The sequence below is a fragment of the Pseudonaja textilis genome, chromosome 1 (genome assembly GCF_049901715.1).
Source record: "Pseudonaja textilis isolate UNSWEBS1 chromosome 1, rPseTex1.2, whole genome shotgun sequence".
In the NCBI taxonomy this organism is placed as follows: domain Eukaryota; kingdom Metazoa; phylum Chordata; class Lepidosauria; order Squamata; family Elapidae; genus Pseudonaja; species Pseudonaja textilis.
This window is the reverse complement of record NC_141990.1, coordinates 609,812-629,044: the sequence shown is the minus strand read 5'-3', so window position 1 is coordinate 629,044 and position 19,233 is coordinate 609,812. Positions and strand designations below refer to the sequence as shown.

General features: G+C 54.6%; 1 protein-coding gene across 1 annotated transcript in view; it reads right to left on the bottom strand.

Annotated features, from left to right (window-relative positions):
• Positions 1–18,501, bottom strand: part of FOXN1 (forkhead box N1) — a 28,097-nt gene extending 9,596 nt beyond the window's left edge. The window contains exons 1-5 of the mRNA XM_087924078.1: positions 18,382–18,501; positions 16,376–16,762; positions 14,288–14,389; positions 9,780–9,910; positions 6,750–6,846 (exon numbers count right to left, since the gene is read on the bottom strand). Of these exons, the coding sequence (XP_087780204.1) occupies positions 6,750–6,846; positions 9,780–9,910; positions 14,288–14,389; positions 16,376–16,762; positions 18,382–18,501 (837 nt within the window). The remainder of the gene's footprint in view (positions 1–6,749; positions 6,847–9,779; positions 9,911–14,287; positions 14,390–16,375; positions 16,763–18,381) is intronic.
• Positions 18,502–19,233: the final 732 nt, after the last annotated feature.

Below are 19,233 nucleotides of genomic sequence, written 5' to 3'. Positions count from 1 at the left end.
ATCCGGCGTAAAACGTTGGAGGTTTCTTAAGAGGGGATTGGGCAGGCCTTTGAGTCTCCCGCTGGAGCAAAGGGTTGGACTAGAGGACCTCCAAGGCCCCTTCCCACTCTCTTGTTAGTCCGTTGTAAACCACACTCCTGCGCACCAACGACGGGTCTGAAGGCCCGATGAAAACCCCTTCATTTCACAAGACACGGACAGATTTCACCACCGTTTCAACGGGGAAATAGCGACCGCCTCGGGTTGAGCCGAGTCGGCGGGACAATTCCTGGAAGCCTGGACCTCAGACAAAACCAGCCATCCACAGGCACAGAGAGATAAACAACATTTGCATGCGGTTCCGAGGAACCAGAGAGGAAACCGAAAGGGCCAGAACACCTCCTCACCTGTGATCAGCACCCAGATAAACAGAGATGGAAACCGAGATTTACCTGAGGTAGACCAACCCTCCAGAAGTAAACAAAAGTCCCAAGCAAGGAACTGCCGATTCAGACAAACAAGGTAACCATAAACAACAACCTACTCAAGGAACCACCGACAATACGCCCACCAATGGGGCAAATCGCTTGCAGGTAAACAGGGAGCAAAACCCCTTCTGCTTCCGGCACTGGTGATGTTCCCTAGTTGGGTCCTGAAATGTCTGCAAGAAAATCACCAGGCTCAGAGGGCGCCAAGGACCCCACAGTCCTTCCTCCTCCTCCCTCCCTTCCTTCTGCAAACCCCACTCCCTTCTAGCACTGATAATGTTACCTAGTTAGGTCATTCAACGCCTGGAAACAAACCACCCAGCTCCCCTCATTTCAACCCTGAGCTACGAATCGTCTCTCCCGTCAGGGCTGGAGAGCTGGACGGGGGTCTCTCGGCCTTGTGGCCCTGAGTGTTGGGGGGCCAGGCTCCCTGGGGCAGCGGCAGGCCTTCCACACCCAGCCAGGGTGGGGATGCCGGTGCCCAGGTCCTGACGCAGCTCCGGGGCCTCCTTTCACCTTCTTTCCAAAAGAGACTGGACGGCCTATTGGTCAGAAACGGTGTCGGGTCTTCCGCTTGGACTAGATGGCCTCCAGGGTCCCTTCCAACCGGGACCCACTTTGCAGGGGCGATGCTGGGGCCTCCCCCGGGGACATGGAGCTGCTCAGCTTCTCCGTCTGCCTCTCGCCGGCCGGAGAGGTAAGGAAACCCATTTTCCAAACTCTCTGCCCGCCGCCTGCCAACAGCTCCGGGAAGATGGGATCAGCCGCCTGCTGGGCGCTCTGCCTCCAGGGCCCAAACAGGAGGCGGTGTGTGAGAGTGTGTGTGTAAGTGTGTTTTCCTTTTTTCGCTGGGAAAGGTGTGCTAATTACACCTTTCCTGCACAACAATGGCCGCGCCCTCTGAAAGTGCGCTTTCTTCCCGCTGCATGGGAGTCGCAAGGGCCTTCCCTCCCCTCTGGCCAGCTGGCGAGGAGGCACCGTCCCACAGGCCGCGAGTGAGTCACCCGACACACAACCTGGTCTGCAAGCCAAAAAAACAAGGAGAGGGGGATGCTGGGAAGAGGAAGCAGGCCCTGGGACCCTGGCCCCGGGACCCCGGTCATCCGGACGGATGGACTCAGGAGGAGAAGCAGGAAGAGGTCTGGCTTGCAACGTTGGCTCTGCTGCCTGGGGGATTCTGGGAGTGGAAGTCCACCAGTCCTTGAGTTCCAAAGTTTGGACCCTGCTGGCGCAGGATCTCCTGCTTAAGCAGTGGGTTGGACTAGTTGACCTCCAAGGGTCCCTATGGTGGCTAGAGAGTTCTGGGAGTTGAATTCCTCCAGTCTTAAAGTGGCCAAGTTTGGAGACTTAAATGGGAGATGGACTGTTGGTAAAAAAAAAAAAAAAAAAAATTTGCAAAAAAAAAAGAAAGTGAATTGCTGTAAGTCGTTAAGTGAAACAGGGGTCATGTGACCCAGGGAGACCTTGGCCCCACTGAGTTTTCCCCAAATTTGGGATTTGTTTTTTTAAATTATACTATACGTTAATCATAATAATTGTCTCATAATTCTACTGTATTGCAGTATATTGGGTTATTGTGTTGTGTTTGTTGCGTTGCATTGTACTGTAGTCCTCGGCTTACAACCACAATCGAGCCCCCGATATCTGTTGCTAAGCGAGACATTTGTTCAGTCAACTTTGCCCCGCTTTGCGACCTTCCTTGCCACAGTTGTTAAATGAATCGTTGCAGTTGTTAAATGGGTACCGCGGTCCTTAAGCGAATCTGGCTTCCCCATTGACTTTGCTCATCAGGAAGATCGCAAAAGGGGGTCACGAGGTGACCCTGGGACACTACGACCGTCGTAAATGTGAGTCGGTTGCCCAGCGTCTGATCACGTGTCAGTGGAGAAGCTACAACAGCCGTTAAGTGTGAAAACCGGTCATAACTTTTTTCAGTACCATTGCAACTTTGAGTGGTCACTAAACGAATGTTTATAAGTCAAGGACCATCTGTATTACCTTGCCAGATCCCCTCGAACACCTGCACTGAAAAAAGTGGCTTATGACCGTTTCTCACACTTATGTCCGTTGTAGCATCTCTGTGGCTGGCATGAATTCAGACCCTTGGCTCCTGACTCATGTTTACGGCGTCCCGGAGGGGTGACACGTGATCCCCTTTGGTGACCCAGAGCCAGATTCACTTAAGAACCGGGTCTGACTCACTTAAGAAATGCAGTGATTCGCTTAGCAACAAATGGCAAGAATGGTCGTAAAATGGGGCGCAGCTCACTTCACAATTGTCTCACTTGGCCATGGAAATGCCTGGCTCAATTGTGGTCGTAAGACAAGGACCTGCTGTACGTTACATTCACAATATTTATGATCTTGTTCTATTATTTCATCGATGTGCTTAGAGCAGGTGGCTCCCACCTTGGCCGCTTTAAGACCGGTGGACTTCAACTCCCAGAAGGCCTCAGCCAGCTGGCCAAGGAATTCTGGGAGTTGTAGTCCACCGGTCTTAAAGTGGCCAAGGTGGGAGACCCCTGCTCCAGAAGACCTCCGCCCCCTCCCCCCAATTGCTGAACCCGAGAGGGTGCAGACATTTCGGATGGAGACGTTTCCAATTCTCTCGAGGAAGTTCCTTCCATGAACTCAAGAATCCCAGGGTTGGAAGGGGCCTCAGAGGCCTTCTAGTCTGACCCCCCCCGCCCAAGGCAGGCGTCCTCGTTCCCTCGAAGGTTTGTTCCCATTCCTGGAGCGTTAACATTAACATTTCCTCAATGTTTTATTCTCACTCCCATTTTTAGGTTTCCTAGCCAGGCAGGGGGTTGGACTAGATGGCCTCCAAGGCCCCTCCCAACTCTGTTCTCCTATTATCCTCTATACATCCTTGAGTTACAGCCGTTCCTTTAGTGACCATTCGAAGTTGCAACGGCACTGAAAAATTTTTTGACGTGTGGCCCATTTTTCACACTTACGGCTGTGGCAGCAGCGTCCCCCAAGCTCAGTGGGATCAACGTTCAGACGCTTGGCTGCTGACTCGTACTTATGATGGGCGCAATGTCCCTTTTGCGACCTCCTGACGAGCAAAAGTCAAGGGGGGGGAAATGCTAGATTCACTTAACGACCATGTTACCTTGCTGGCTGGGGAATTCTGGGAGTTGAAGTCTTAAAGGGGCCCAGGCTCTTTCTGCTAGCGGCCCCCAACCCCTGTGCCAGGGTGAGCCAAGGGAGCCCCTTCCGGTGCCAGTCGAGGAGCCGGCTCTATTCCAGGGCCGGATTACGGCTTAGCCGGATAATTGGGACTTTCATCCCTGAGAAGGGAGGGGCCGCCACGGGGCCCTTCAGAGGTTCCCAGGGGATTTGGGGATTTTTTCCACACAGGGCGGGGCCCCTGGCACGCATTCAGAGAGGCAGCCTGCCCAAACGGTCCTCCTTTAGGCCTCGGAGGGGTAAGAGCCGAGCAGGTCCCTGGGGAAGGCTTAGCAGGGCCTGAGCTGCTGGCAATGGGACGGGAGACCACCAGGAAACCCTAGGAGCAGGAAAATGGGCTGGGAATGCGGGTGGGGGGGGGAATCCTCTCTTGGCTCCCTCCCACCCTTGGATTCTAGGATTCGAAGCCTCCTCCTCCTCCTCCTCCTGCACAGCTGAGGAAAATCCAGGGACGTATCCCATCATGGGGAGGGGAGGTCAGGGGTCAGACGTGGTATTCAGCCGGTTCTGACCGGTTCTGGAGATCTGGGAGTGGACATTTTGAGTAGTTCGGAGAACCGGCCAATCCCGCCTCTGACCGGCCCCGCCAACCCCCATCTCTCTTCTCCGCCTCCCATCGAGTCCCAGCTGATTGGCTGGGTCTCCTTGGGTTGCCCTGCCCAGGAGAACGGAGCTGGAAAGCAGGTCAGTGGGGTGGGGAGGGAAGGGGGATTTTGCGGTAGATCCTTCCCCTGCCACGCCCACCAATCCAAGCCACGCCCACCAAACCACACCCACAGAATGCCACGCCCACCAAGCCATGCCCACAACTGATCGGCTGGGTCTCCTTGGGTTGCCCTGCACGGGAGAACGGAGCTGGAAAGCAGGTCAGTGGGGTGGGGAGGGGGATTCGGCAGTATATCCTTCCCCTGCCACGCCCACCAATCCAAGCCACGCCCACCAAGCCACACCCGCAGACCCTGTAATAAAAACTGTTGAATCCCTCCACTGGGGGAGGGGGCTTGAGTCTGCCTGCAGCCCCTTCCCCCTTTTCTGGGTGGAAGGAGAGCGGAGCCCTGGGTGAGTTTTGTCCGGCTGGGAGTCACGTTGGGGTAGTAGACATTCCTTCTGCCCATCCTCCGAAGGGAGAAAGACCCTCCCGTTGACCCTCCCCCCTTCACGCTGCCAATGTGCCAAGGTCAGGTTGTCTCCCCCCCCCCTCCACTCCCCCAGCAGCGAGAAGCCAGTCTTGTTGGGGTAGAGCCTCCTGCTTGGGCAACGGGTTGGACTAGATGACCTGTAAGGCCCCTTCCCACTCTGTTCATCTAAAGAAGCCAGAAAAGGGAGACGGAATTCCCCACCGGGACCCTGGAGGCCCTGCCCTGGCCTGGCCAGCAAAACTCCAGGGAAACAATAGGGTGGGAGACCCCAAGGGAGGAGGAGGAGGAGGAGGAGGAGGACACCGGGACCGAAGGCTGATGCCCCTCCCCAAACTCAGCCTGGCCTTTGGGTGCCTTTCTGCTCACCAAGCCACTGGGACTGGCCTCAGGTCAACCACTGTTTCCGCCTCATGCTTTAAAGCAGTTGGACTTCCGCTCCCAGAATCCCCCAGCCAGCCCGCTTTAAGAGGGAGGGCTTCCGCTCCCAGAATCCCCCAGCCAGCCTGCTTTAAGAGGAGGGCTTCCACTCCCAGAATCCCCAGCCAGCATCCTTTAAGAGGGTGGGCTTCCACTCCCAGAATCCCCAGCCAGGATGCTTTAAGAGGGAGGACTTCCACTCCCAGAATCCCCAGCCAGCCTGCTTTAAGAGGAGGGCTTCTACTCCCAGAATCCCCAGCCAGGATGCTTTAAGAGGGGAGGACTTCCACTCCCAGAATCCCCAGCCAGGATGCTTTAAGAGGGAGGGCTTCCACTCCCAGAATCCACCAGGAAGCCGCCTTTAAGAGGAGGGCTTCTACTCCCAGAATCCCCCAGCCAGGATGCTTTAAGAGGGGAGGGCTTCCGCTCCCAGTATGTTGTCTGGGGAATGCTGGGAGTTGAAGTCCATGCATGTTAAGGCTGACAACGGCTGTGCCTGCCCATCGCTCACTCCGCCCTCGGCGAAACCTTTGGGCCGCCTCCCTCCCGCCTTGCGCAAGGCCCCCCCCCCCCGGCACCCCCATTTTGGAAAACAGGGCTGGGCTCTTCAAAGAGGTTGCCGGACGGACGTAGGAGTGAGCCAAGCAGCCTCTTGTGTCAACGCCCCCCTTGCGAGGGAGGCTGGGCAGCCCGGGAGGAGTGTGTGTTGTGTCACTGGGGTGTTTCCCTCCCGGCGGGGCGTCTTTGCTTCTCGCGCCAAAGGATTAATCGCGCCTCCACCCCTGGGCGCTGCTCTCGGGGGAGCCACTCGCAGGCCTGCCAGCCTCGCTGCGATTTGGGGAGGGAAATCGGCAGGCCGGCTCGAGGCGGCCTCTGCGCCCCGGAGACACGCCTAAAACACGCGTGTGTCGTGCAGAAAGAGTGCCCGAGGGGCACCTGGCAGCCCCAAAAAAACACACCTGGTCCCAAACTCACAATTGCTGTTTTCCCTCATTGCAGTCTTTGGGAGTTTAATGGTGGGGGGGAATGAAGGCATTGGGAGGGGGGTTCTCTTCTCTTTGCGTCCCCTCCCACTGGGGGCTCCCCGTCCTTCCCCAGTGCTGGGTGAAGGGAGGAGGGTGCAAAAGGGGGGCAGTTTAGCTGTTTGTTAAGCTGTCTGTCTGGGGCAGAGGCCTCCAAACTCGGCTTGTGGACTTCAACTCCCAGAATTCCCCAGCCAGCAACAGAAATACTGATGGACGTCATATTCCAAGGATTGGCCTTTCCAAAATGGAGTTAAGACTCCAGCGTGATCTCGATCCAGTCCTGCTCTTAATGCAGCCTGGGGTTGCGTTGGCTTCCTTGGCAGGTGCCGCACCTGGCTGGCTCAGGTGGAAGGGATCCAGCCAGGGCTCTCACCTGACCTGGACCACCTGTGCATTTGGCTCTTTCTCCCCACTGAATTGCCCGGTGTTCCCAACCCCCGGTCTGCCCCGTGCCTCTGCCGATGAGAAGAAGGAGCACCTCCGGGGGGACCGGGGGGACCGTGACTCACCTTGAAATAAGGGAAGTGTTCGGTCATGAAGTTGTAAATCTCGCTGACAGGTAGACTTCCGGTTTTGCTGTTCTTGAGAGCCATAAATATGAGGATGCTGTGGAGGAGAGAGAACAAGCCGTGGTTAGCGTGGGACGTCTCCCTTGCTTTGCTACGTGGATTGGGGGACGGGGGGGTGGGTTGGGGGGGGAGAGGATGATAGGGGAAAGGACCAGGGAGGGGAGGGACTCTAGCATGGCGGAGAAGACCTGTTGGGCACCCAACGTAAACATTGGTTACACGCTTATTCCAAACTAGCTCTGTCCCCGGGCTTCGCTACGAAACTATGTGGCCGGGCTTAGTTTTGGGGGGGAGGAAAATAAGGGGCGTGTAGAAATTCTGCTTCTGCCTACCAGCATCCATTGGTATTCTTCTGGCTAGCATCCTGTCGGTGTGTGAGTTGAGGGCTGTTTGGAAACTGAAACAGTATTTGCTGTGAGCGAGGAGACGACACCAAGGAGCCTGGGCGTGGCTTAGCTCAACTGTTTGGTGTACTGTTTAGTACACTAAAGCTGCTCTGAAATTGAGACTCCTCTGCTTGTGTTTTGCATTTGGAAGAGATTTCTTTCCAGGTGGGGAGGGGGAGTAGAACTCCTTAGCATCAGAGTGTGTTGATAATAATAATAATAATAATATCGGAAATACTCTAAATGCTCTGAGGGTCCTTTGGAAAAATCCTTTCTTAGGGAGCCCCTAGAAGCCAAGAGGAACCTAGGGGCCAAATTTCAAGTGTGTAGGCTTTACGGTGCTGGAGATTTTGTGACGATGCGTGAGCGATATTCCACTTTTATATATAGAGAGAAGATTGTAAACACACACATGACTCAATTAACACAATGTAAATATTAATTATGACCACTGTTCAGATGTAGAGACTCCATCTACCTCTCTGGATTTAATCCCCGCTTTCTTGGGGGTCAACATCTACATACACCTTTGTCCCTCAAGCATCACTCTAGAACCAGCTCGCACACACATCTGCACCCCTCAAGACCCCCACCAAGGACAAGCCCCCCCTATAAAGCAGCCCTTTCCGGCCCCTTGTCTGACCAGCTACCCTCAGCTGCAAACCTCTTTCCTCTGTGGAATAAAGAAATGACTTTTCCTCACAGCTGTCTGGATTCCCTTTCGACAGGCTCTTGTGCAACCCCGACTCGAGTTGGAACCCCCAATTCTTCTTCTGACCAGGGTTTCTTGGGGAGGTCACAGCCCCAACTCCTTTGAGGGACTTTGCAACGTTTCCTCAGCCGGCTGCTTCCTTACGAAAAGTCCCAGTCAAAAGAGAGAATCCCGTGGGATCGCAGAGGTAGGCAAAGCCGGTCATCTTGCAGAACGACAGGCGGGCTGCGGGCTTTATTTACTGGTTTTGCACACCTCCGCACTCCCAGTTAGCTGCCTTTCACACCTAAGGCAGGACTAGAACTCACAGCCACCTGATTCCCAGCCTGGTGCCTTCACTACTTAATCCAGGGGTCTTCAACCTTGGCAGCTTGAAGACTTGTGGACTTCAACTCCCAGAATTCCTCCTCCAGTCATGTCAATTCTGGGAGTTGAAGTCGACAAGTCTTAAACTTGCGAAGTTTGAAGACCCTCGATCTTATCTATCTATCTATCTATCTATCTATCTATCTATCTATCTATCTATCTATCTATCTATCATCTATCTATCTATCTATCTATCTATCTATCTATCTATCTATCTATCTATCTATCTATCTATCTATCTATCTATCTATCTATCTCTCTATCTTTCTCTCTCTCTCTCTCTCTCTCTCTCTCTCTCTATCTATTCTACCTCTCTTTCTCTATCTATCTATTCCAGGTGTCTTCAACCTTGACAAGTTTAAGACTTCTGGACTTCAACTCCCGGAATTCCTCCAGTCATGTCAGCTCGGGAATTCTGGGAGTTGAAGTCCACAAGCCTTAAACTTGCCAAGTTTGAAGACCCTCGATCTAATCTATCTATCTATCTATCTATCTATCTATCTATCTATCCATCAATCCATCTATCTATCTATCCCTGCATATCAATCTATCTATCATCTATCTATCCTTACCTATCTCTCTCTTTCTATATCCTCTCTCTCTCTCTCTCTACCTACCTACCTACCATCCATCATCTATATTATCTCTCTCTCTCTCTCTATCCATCCATCCATCTATCCTATCTCTCTCTTTCTCTATCCTCTCTCTCTTTATCTATCTATTCTCTCTCTCTCTCTCCCTCTCCCTATCTACCGACTTACCTACCTATCCATCCATCATCTATATTATCTATCTATCTATCTATCTATCTATCTATCTATCTATCTATCTATCTATCTATCTATCTATCTATCTATCTATCTATCTATCTATCTATCTATCTATCTATCTATCTATCTATCCATCCATCCATCCATCCATCTTATCTATCTCTTCTCTATCTATTCTCTCTCTCTCTCTCTCTCTCTCTCTCTCTCTCTCTATTCTACCTCTCTTTATCTATCTATTCCAGGTGTCTTCAGCCTTGGCAAGTTTAAGGCTTGTGGACTTCAACTCCCGGAATTCCTCCAGTCATGTCAGCTCAGGAATTCTGGGAATTGAAGCCCACAAGCCTTAAACTTGCCAAGGCTGAAGACTTCTGCACTAGACCAGGTTTTCTTTTCTTGGCAAAACCGGATCCTGGTGCGCCTCCCCCATCCCCTCTTCCCGACCAAATCTGCAGCCCCGATCGGTGGGCCTCTGCCCCGGAGAGCCACGGCACATCCTTCGGCCTCGGTGGTGGCCTCTCCTCCGTCTTCCTCCCAGGGGCTGTGCGGGGTGGGGGTCAGTGGGTCTGCATCCCCGTTGTCGCCCGTGGCAGACCTGCCTCCAATTTGGGCCTCCCTCCCGCGTCCCCGTCCTGTCGTGGGAACGGAGAGACTTTCCTGAAGAGGCCCCGCCCAGTTGGGAGCCCAATTCCCTGGAGCAGCCGAGAGGATGCGGGTGCGAAAGCTGGGGAGCGCTTACCTGTAAGAGTAGATGGGCTTTGGAAAGAGGGGCGGTGGGGGCGGCTGCTGGGGGCCTGGGGGCCCCATCCTCTGGTACGGGTGGTGAGGGGCCGAGAGGAAGGGGAGCGGAAGGGCACCGCTGGCGAGATACTGGAAGAAGAAGGAGAAGAACAAAAGGAGAAATGCAGCCTGGCTTGCTTTCTCGGTCTGATTTTTACGGCCAAACAGTCACCCGCCTTTTTAGGGGTAAGGAACCCAAAGATTTCGCTGTGGGAAGCCCACCTGGGGTTCTCCAACTCTGCCAAGGACCCCAGTTTCCCTTCGGGGTGTTCGCCCCGCAGCCTCCTGCTCTCCTATGCAGGTGGGTCCTCGACTTGTGACCACCATCGGGAGGGGAATTTCCATTGCTAAGCGAGACAGGTGCTAAAGTGAGACGGTTGCTAAGGGAGTTGCACCTCCTTTTACAACCTTTTTTGTGGGGGGACAGCCGTTAAGCAAATTGCCCCAGTCGTTAAGTGTGTCATGGGATCATTAAGTGAATCCAGCTCCCCCCGACTGCTTGTTGGAAGCCGGCTGGGAAGGTCCCGAAACAGGTGACCACGTGACGTGCAACGGTCCTAAATAGGGCTTGTGGGCAAAGGCCTGGATTTGGGGAACGCTGCGGTGGTCGTAAGTGTGAAGACTGTGCTTTTGTCACTTAGAACAGTTTGCTTGCTGTGGGGTTGTAAGTCAAAGGGGACCCGTGGCCATCCCTCTGGGTCGGTTGGTGCCGCAGTTCCCAGAATCCACAGCCGGCGAGGCCTTCCCTCCCTGTCTTTCTCAAGGGCCACGCGGGAGCATTTTGGTCATTAGAGGAGACAGAAGGGCGTAAGTGAAAGAATCACAGAGGTGGAAGGGACCTTGGAGGTCTTCTAGTCCAACCCCTTGCCTAGTCAGGAGGCCCTAGACCAGGGGTGTCCAACCTGGCTGAGGAATTCTGGGAGTTGAAGTCCACAAGTCTTAAAGTGGCCAAGGTTGGATACCCCTGCCCTAGACCATTCCAGGCTCTTCTTAAAATCCTCCAATGATATGAAGCATCCCCAATTTCTAGTGGCAAGTCGTTCCACTGGTTAATTGTCCTTACGATCAGGAAATCCCTCCTTAGTTCCAGGTTGCTTCTCTCCTTGAGTAGCGGCCATCCGTTGCTTCTTGTCCGGCCTTCTGGGGGATTTGGGGAATAGGGTGACCCCCTTTTTCTCTCTGATGGCCCCTCAAATATTGGAAGACTGTTATCATGTCACCCCCACCCACCACCCCCACCCCCACCCCCATCCAGTCAGCCCTGTTTCATATTTTTGCAACAGTTTGGATGAAGAGGTGGGCGAAACGCCTCACAGATCCGCCAACGGCCCAAAATTGGGAGGACAGGCAAACGGCGTTTCTCAACCTCGGCCTTGAAGACTGGAGGACTTCAACTCCCAGAATTCCCCAGGCTGCCTTTGCCTAGAGCAGGGGTCTCCACCTCGGCCCCTTGAAGGCGTGTGGACTTCAACTCCCAGAATTCCCCAGCCAGCAAAAAAGTTCCCAAGGTGGGAGACCCCCTCTGCTGCCTGAGGAATTCTGGGAGTTGAAGTCCTCCAGTCTTAAAGGGGCCGAGGTGGAGACCCCGGTCTGCTGGCTGGGGAATTCTGGGAGTTGAAGTCCACCAGTCTTAAAGGGGCCAAGGTGGGAGACCCCTGGTCTGCTGCCTGAGGAATTCTGGGAGTTGAAGTCCTCCAGTCTTAAAGGGGCCGAGGTGGGAGACCCCCGGTCTGCTGGCTGGGGAATTCTGGGAGTTGAAGTCCACCAGTCTTAAAGGGGCCAAGGTGGGAGACCCCGGTCTGCTGCCTGAGGAATTCTGGGAGTTGAAGTCCTCCAGTCTTAAAGGGGCTGAGGTGGGAGACCCCCGGTCTGCTGGCTGAGGAATTCTGGGAGTTGAAGTCCACACGTCTTCAAGGGGCCGAGGTGGGAGACCCCCGGTCTGCTGGCTGGGGAATTCTGGGAAATGAAGTGCACCAGTCTTAAAGGGGCCGAGGTGGGAGACCCCCGGTCTGCTGGCTGGGGAATTCTGGGAGTTGAAGTCCACCAGTCTTAAAGGGGCCAAGGTGGGAGACCCCCGGTCTGCTGGCTGAGGAATTCTGGGAGTTGAAGTCCACCAGTCTTAAAGGGGCCAGGTGGGAGACCCTGGTCTGCTGCCTGAGGAATTCTGGGAGTTGAAGTCCTCCAGTCTTAAAGGGGCCGAGGTGGGAGACCCCGGTCTGCTGGCTGAGGAATTCTGGGAGTTGAAGTCCACCAGTCTTAAAGGGGCCGAGGTGGGAGACCCCCGGTCTGCTGGCTGGGGAATTCTGGGAGTTGAAGTCCACCAGTCTTAAAGGGGCCAAGGTGGGAGACCCCCGGTCTGCTGGCTGAGGAATTCTGGGAGTTGAAGTCCACCAGTCTTAAAGGGGCCGAGGTGGGAGACCCCCGGTCTGCTGGCTGGGGAATTCTGGGAGTTGAAGTCCACCAGTCTTAAAGGGGCCAAGGTGGGAGACACCTGGTCTGCTGCCTGAGGAATTCTGGGAGTTGAAGTCCACCAGTCTTAAAGGGGCCGAGGTGGGAGACCCCGGTCTGCTGGCTGGGAATTCTGGGAGTTGAAGTCCACCAGTCTTAAAGGGCCAAGGTGGGAGACCCCGGTCTGCTGGCTGAGGAATTCTGGGAGTTGAAGTCCACCAGTCTTAAAGGGGCCGAGGTGGGAGACCCCCGGTCTGCTGGCTGGGGAATTCTGGGAGTTGAAGTCCACCAGTCTTAAAGGGGCCGAGGTGGGAGACCCCCGGTCTGCTGGCTGGGGAATTCTGGGAGTTGAAGTCCACCAGTCTTAAAGGGACCAAGGTGGGAGACACCCTGGTCTGCTGCCTGAGGAATTCTGGGAGTTGAAGTCCTCCAGTCTTAAAGGGGCCGAGGTGGGAGACCCCCGGTCTGCTGGCTGAGGAATTCTGGGAGTTGAAGTCCACATGTCTTCAAGGGGCCAAGGTGGGAGACCCTGGTCTGCTGGCTGGGGAATTCTGGGAGTTGAAGTCCACCAGTCTTAAAGGGGCCAAGGTGGGAGACCCCGGTCTGCTGGCTGGGAATTCTGGGAGTTGAAGTCCACCAGTCTTAAAGGGGCCAAGGTGGGAGACCCCGGTCTGCTGGCTGGGGAATTCTGGGAGTTGAAGTCCACCAGTCTTAAAGGGGCCAAGGTGGGAGACCCCGGTCTGCTGGCTGAGGAATTCTGGGAGTTGAAGTCCTCCAGTCTTAAAGGGGCCGAGGTGGGAGACCCTGGTCTGCTGCCTGAGGAATTCTGGGAGTTGAAGTCCTCCAGTCTTAAAGGGGCCAAGGTGGGAGACACCCTGGTCTGCTGCCTGAGGAATTCTGGGAGTTGAAGTCCTCCAGTCTTAAAGGGGCCGAGGTGGGAGACCCCCGGTCTGCTGGCTGAGGAATTCTGGGAGTTGAAGTCCACATGTCTTCAAGGGGCCAAGGTGGGAGACCCCTGGTCTGCTGGCTGGGAATTCTGGGAGTTGAAGTCCACCAGTCTTAAAGGGGCCAAGGTGGGAGACCCCCGGTCTGCTGGCTGGGGAATTCTGGGAGTTGAAGTCCACCAGTCTTAAAGGGGCCAAGGTGGGAGACCCCGGTCTGCTGGCTGGGGAATTCTGGGAGTTGAAGTCCACCAGTCTTAAAGGGGCCAAGGTGGGAGACCCCGGTCTGCTGGCTGAGGAATTCTGGGAGTTGAAGTCCTCCAGTCTTAAAGGGGCCGAGGTGGGAGACCCTGGTCTGCTGCCTGAGGAATTGTGGGAGTTGAAGTCCTCCAGTCTTAAAGGGGCCGAGGTGGGAGACCCCGGTCTGCTGGCTGAGGAATTCTGGGAGTTGAAGTCCACACGTCTTCAAGGGGCCGAGGTGGGAGACCCCTGGTCTGCTGGCTGGGGAATTCTGGGAGTTGAAGTCCACCAGTCTTAAAGGGGCCAAGGTGGGAGACCCCCGGTCTGCTGGCTGAGAATTCTGGGAGTTGAAGTCCACCAGTCTTAAAGGGGCCGAGGTGGGAGACCCCCGGTCTGCTGGCTGAGGAATTCTGGGAGTTGAAGTCCACCAGTCTTAAAGGGGCCGAGGTGGGAGACCCCCGGTCTGCTGGCTGAGGAATTCTGGGAGTTGAAGTCCACCAGTCTTAAAGGGGCCGAGGTGGGAGACCCTGGTCTGCTGGCTGAGGAATTCTGGGAGTTGAAGTCCACCAGTCTTAAAGGGGCCGAGGTGGGAGACCCCGGTCTGCTGGCTGAGGAATTCTGGGAGTTGAAGTCCACCAGTCTTAAAGGGCCGAGGTTGGGCATTCAGATAGACGCTCACCTGTCTGAGCGGGGTTGGACTAGAAGACCTCCAAGCTCCCTCTCTCTCACCTGAATTCCCACCATGACCAGGCACTGGGCATGGGGGACCCCCAAGGCTTTTCCTGGACCCCCAAGTGGGCCCGGGGGGGAGGGGCGCTATCTTCACTCCTGCCCTTACCTGGTGGAAGGGGTGAGAGGGGCAGAACTCCGGCAGCCCGTGAGGCTGGCAGCAGAAGGGCTGCTCCTCCAGGGGGCCCGTCTTCAGCCTGGCATCCACTTCCTGCGGGGGAGGGGAAATGACAGAAATCACAGGGGTTAATTGGGAGGGGACCTTGGAGGTCATCTAGTCCAACACCACCACCACCACCCCACCCAGGAGACCGTACACAATTTCTGACACACTGGTCCCTTTCTTCAAAGCTTTAGCCCAGATTTGACAGATGAACAGGGTTGAAAGGGACCTTGGAGGTCATCTAGTCCAACACACACATACACACACACACCCCACCCAGGAGGCCGTACACAATTTCTGACAGATGTCACTCTGCTCCCTTTCATCAAAGTTTTAGCCCAGATTTGACAGATGAACAGGTTTGGAAGGGACCTTGTAGGTCATCTAGTCCAGCCCCCCCATCCCTCAGCCCAAGCAGGAGACCTTACACCATTTCTGACCAATGGGCAGAGAATATTCGGATGCACCTACACTGGTCAGAGAGCTGAGGGAAAGGATGCCCAGCCCAGACCTCTGGGCTATGGAACATGGGGGAAACCCTGCGTTTTGGACTCCATCCTCCATCCTCCACCGCTCTCGCCATCCATGTTAAGGGTTATTTGCCAGCCCATCTGTTCCGCCTGGCTCCGAGGGTCCTTCAACCCAGAAGGGGGGCACGGAGGGATCGGTGCCCACCCAGCCTTCCTTGGAGGGCTGCCTGACACCCTGAGCCTAATGTTACTGGAAGTCCTCGATTTACGACCACTCATGTAGTGTCCATTCGAAGTTACAACGGCACTGAAAAAAAGGGACTCAGGACCGTTTTCCACACTTACGACCGTTGCAGAGTATTCCCGCCCCCATGGCCACTGGATAAAAAGTGAGGACTCTTGGCAACTGGCTCCTATTTATGACCGTTACAATGTCCCCGTGTCATGTGATCCCCTTTCAACTTTCCATCGCTAAATGAGACAGTTGTTAAGTGAGCACTGCTCTATTCTACAACCTTTCTCGCTGCAGTTCCTCAGTTAGTAACACGGTCATTAAGTGAATCTGGTGTCCCCCCCCCCGACTTTTGCTCGTCAGGAGGTTGCAAAGGGGACACTGCGCCCGTCATAAGTACGAGTCAGTGGCCAAGCGTCTGAACGTTGATCCCCCTGAGCTTGGGGGACGCTGCTGCCACAGCCGTAAGTGTGAAAAACGGGCCACATGTCAATTTTTTTTCAGTGCCGTTGCAACTTCGAATGGTCGCTAAATGAACGGCTGTAACTCGAGGCTGTATAGAGGATAACAGGAGAACAGAGTTGGGAGGGGCCTTGGAGGCCATCTAGTCCAACCCCCTGCCTGGCTAGGAAACATAAAAATAGGAGTGAGAATAAAACATTGAATAAAACATTGTTAATGCTCCAGGAATGGGAACAAAACTTTGAGGGAACGAGGACGCCTGCCTTGGGCGGGGGGCGGGGTCAGACTAGAAGGCCTCTGAGGCCCCTCCCAACCCTGGGATTCTTGAGTTCATGGAAGGAACTTCCTCGAGAGAATCGGAAACGTCTCCATCCGAAATGTCTGCACCCTCTCGGGTTCAGCAATTGGGGGGAGGGGGAGGGGGGTCTTCTGGAGCAGGGGTCTCCCACCTTGGCCACTTTAAGACCGGTGGACTACAACTCCCAGAATTCCTTGGCCAGCTGGCTGAGGCATTCTGGGAGTGGAAGTCCACAAGTGAAGCTGGCTGAGGCCTTCTGGGAGTGGAAGTCCACAAGTAAAGCTGGCTGAGGCATTCTGGGAGTGGAAGTCCACCGGTCTTAAAGTGGCCAAGGTGGGAGCCACCTGCTCTGGAGGGTGGAGGTGGGTGTAGAGACAGAGCCCGGCTGGGGGACCCGGAGGTTGAGCTGCAGGCCGCTGAGGCTGCTCAGAACCAAGCCCATCCTGTCAGAAATGGTGTAGGGTCTCCTGTTGGGGGAGGGTTGGACTAGATGACCTCCAAGGCCCCTTCCCCCCTCTGACTAGGTGTAAATCCCCCGCGCTGCCTTTCAGCTGGAGAGCCGGAGGACTCACCAGGGCCCGCGGGATGTGGGGCTCCTGCCCCAGGCGGCCGTACTGCATGCCGTTGCTGCTCCAGGCCGGTTCGGGGCCCAGGTGGGGCAGCGGCGGGGGGAATCCCTGGGCCGCCTGCCTGGTCTCCTCCAAGCCCTCCTGGGCAGCGGCGGGGAAGGGCTCCTCCGGCCCCTGCCGCTGGTACGGGTGGAAGGGGGTCCGCAGGGCGGCCTTGGCGAAGCGGGGGCCGCCGCGGGGGCCGCCCTCCTCGTAGGCCGAGCGCCGGAATTTCTCGGCCGGGAAGCGGGCGAAGAGCCGCTCGGGGCAGGGCGGAGAGGCGCCGGAGCTGGGCGGGGATCCCGGCTGGCCGTGTCCCTCGGGGCGCTGGCGGTGGAAGGCTGGGTGCTCCTGTGGGGAGGAAGAGAAGAGAAGAGAAGAGAAGAGAAGAGAAGAGAAGAGAAGAGGAAATATGGAATAGGATGGAAGAAGAGAAGAAGAGATGAGGGGTCCCCAGACTTGGCGACTTTGACACTTGCGGACTTGGGAGTTGAAGTCTTAAAAGTGCCGAGTTTGGAGATCTCCGGAATAGGAATAGGATCGGATAGGACAGAATAGGATACACAGAGCGGGAAGGGACCTTGGAGGTCTTCTAGTCCAACCCCTGGCTCAAGCAGGTGCCATTTGTGCCATTTCAGACTAATGGCTGTTAATCTCTTCTTAAAAACATGTTTTTCTCTTTTCTTTTATTCACACTGGGAGCCTTTGCACCAAAGACAAATTCCTTGTCTGTCCAATCACACTTGGCCAAGAAAGAATTTTCTATTCTGTTCTGTTCTATTCTATTCTTCATTATTCTATTCTATTGCATTCTATTCCTTCTGTATTCTATTCTATTTTCTATTCTATTCCTTCTGTATTCTATGCTATTTTCTATTCTATTCTATTCACTATTCTATTCTCTTTTATTTTCTATTTTCTATGCTATTCTATTGTATTCTATTTTCTATTCTATTATATTCACTATTCTATTCTCTTCATTTTCTATTCTGTTCCATTCTATTCCTTCTGTATTCTATTCTATTTTCTATTCACTATTCTCTTCTCTTCTATTCTCTTCTATTCTATTCTATTCTTCATTATTCTATTCTATTCCATTCTATTCCTTCTGTATTCTATTCTTTCTATTCTATTCTATTCACAATTCTATTCTCTTTTATTTTCTATTTTCTATTCTATTCTATTGTATTCTATTTTCTATTCTATTATATTCACTATTCTATTCTCTTCTATTTTATATTCTATTCTGCATTCTATTCCTTCTGTATTCTATTCTATTTTCTATTCTATTCTATTCACTATTCTATTTTCTATTCTATTCTATTTTCTATTTTCTATTTTCTATTTTCTATTTTCTATTTTCTCTTCTCTTCTCTTCTCTTCTCTTCTCTTCTCTTCTCTTCTCTTCTCTTCTCTTCTCTTCTCTTTTTAACAAAGCCCAAAGGAGAAGCCGGCTGTCCTTTGGTGGAATCTGCCCCCTGCCTTCCAAAGGGTCCCAGGTGAATTGGTGGGACTTGCAGGCAGGCAGGGAGCCCTCTGGGACCCCCCCCCCCGGCTGAGCAGGAGCTCCCCTCCATTGCTGCTCCTCCTCGGACGGCCAGTTCTCTTTAGAAACGGGGAGGGGGCAGCTTCTGCTTGTTGACCGAGACACCATCCAGCTGCCCCCACCTCCGCTGACCCCGTTGCCTGGGAGCCTCCCTTCCGCCATGGGGCTGCAGAACAGGAGGGCACAAGAGAGACCCCCCCCTCCTAGTTTCCCAGTCTTGGTGGGGGGGCAGCTGGGGGGGGGAACCTTGCAGGGGGAGGGAGGTATTTCAACTTGGCGAGGGGAAGATACTGCCCAAACCCCTCCCCCACTAGAGCAGCCCCCTCCCCTTCCCCAGCTCAGGTGAAGGACGGGGGGGGGGTCAGCTTCTTGGGGAGGGGCTTCCCCGGGCTCCCTGGAAAGGTGGCCAAGGAGCGACCCTTACCTGCCGGGCAGGAGAGGCTGACTCTTCACAGGCCTGCATTCGGTCACCACCTGGGTTGCTCTCCAGGGGATCCAGAGAAGGAAACGTGATCCTGGCTTGATCCTGGAACAAGGAAACCATCGCCGGACTCAGCTGGGGATCTGTGGCCGGAGAAAAACCCAGAATGGGAGGGAGGAAGGAGGTCAGATCTGGGGGACAAAGAGGAAAAAGGGGCTTGGGAAGAGGCCAGCCTGGATTCCGAGCAAGGCTTTGACCACTAGGCTCAGCTCCGCCGGCTGGGCGCACCCCCCCCCCGTCTTTCCATCCTCTTTCATCTCTGGCAAAGCCACAGCCCAGAGCCCCTCCTTGAGGGAGAGGAGGGGGGGGTCTCCCACCTGGGCCCCTTTCAGACTTGGGGACTTCAACTCCCAGAATTCCCCAGCCAGCAGACGAGGGGTCTCCAACCTTCGGCACTGTAAGATTTGGGGACTCCAACTCCCAAGCTGAGGAATTCTGGGAGTTGGAGTCCCCAAATCGTAAAGTGGAGGTTGGAGACCCCCTGTCTAGAAACATGACCTGTACATCAATAAAATCAAAGAGAGGCCCCCTCCCTCAATTCACCCCCCCCTGGACAGGGCTGAGTGCCCCAGAGGGCCAGAAGGGGGAAAGGGGGTCTGGAAAGGACAGGGGTGTCCCAGGGAGGGGGTCAGAAGACATCAACGGAGAGACTCTGAGTTCTAATTCTGCTGGCTGCGGGATTCTGGGAGTTGAAGTCCACCACACATCTTATAAATTGCCACAGTCGAGAAACGGCTCTAGGGCAGAAAGGTGAAAGAAGCCCCCTATGGAAGCCCCGCCTCCCCCCCCACCCCC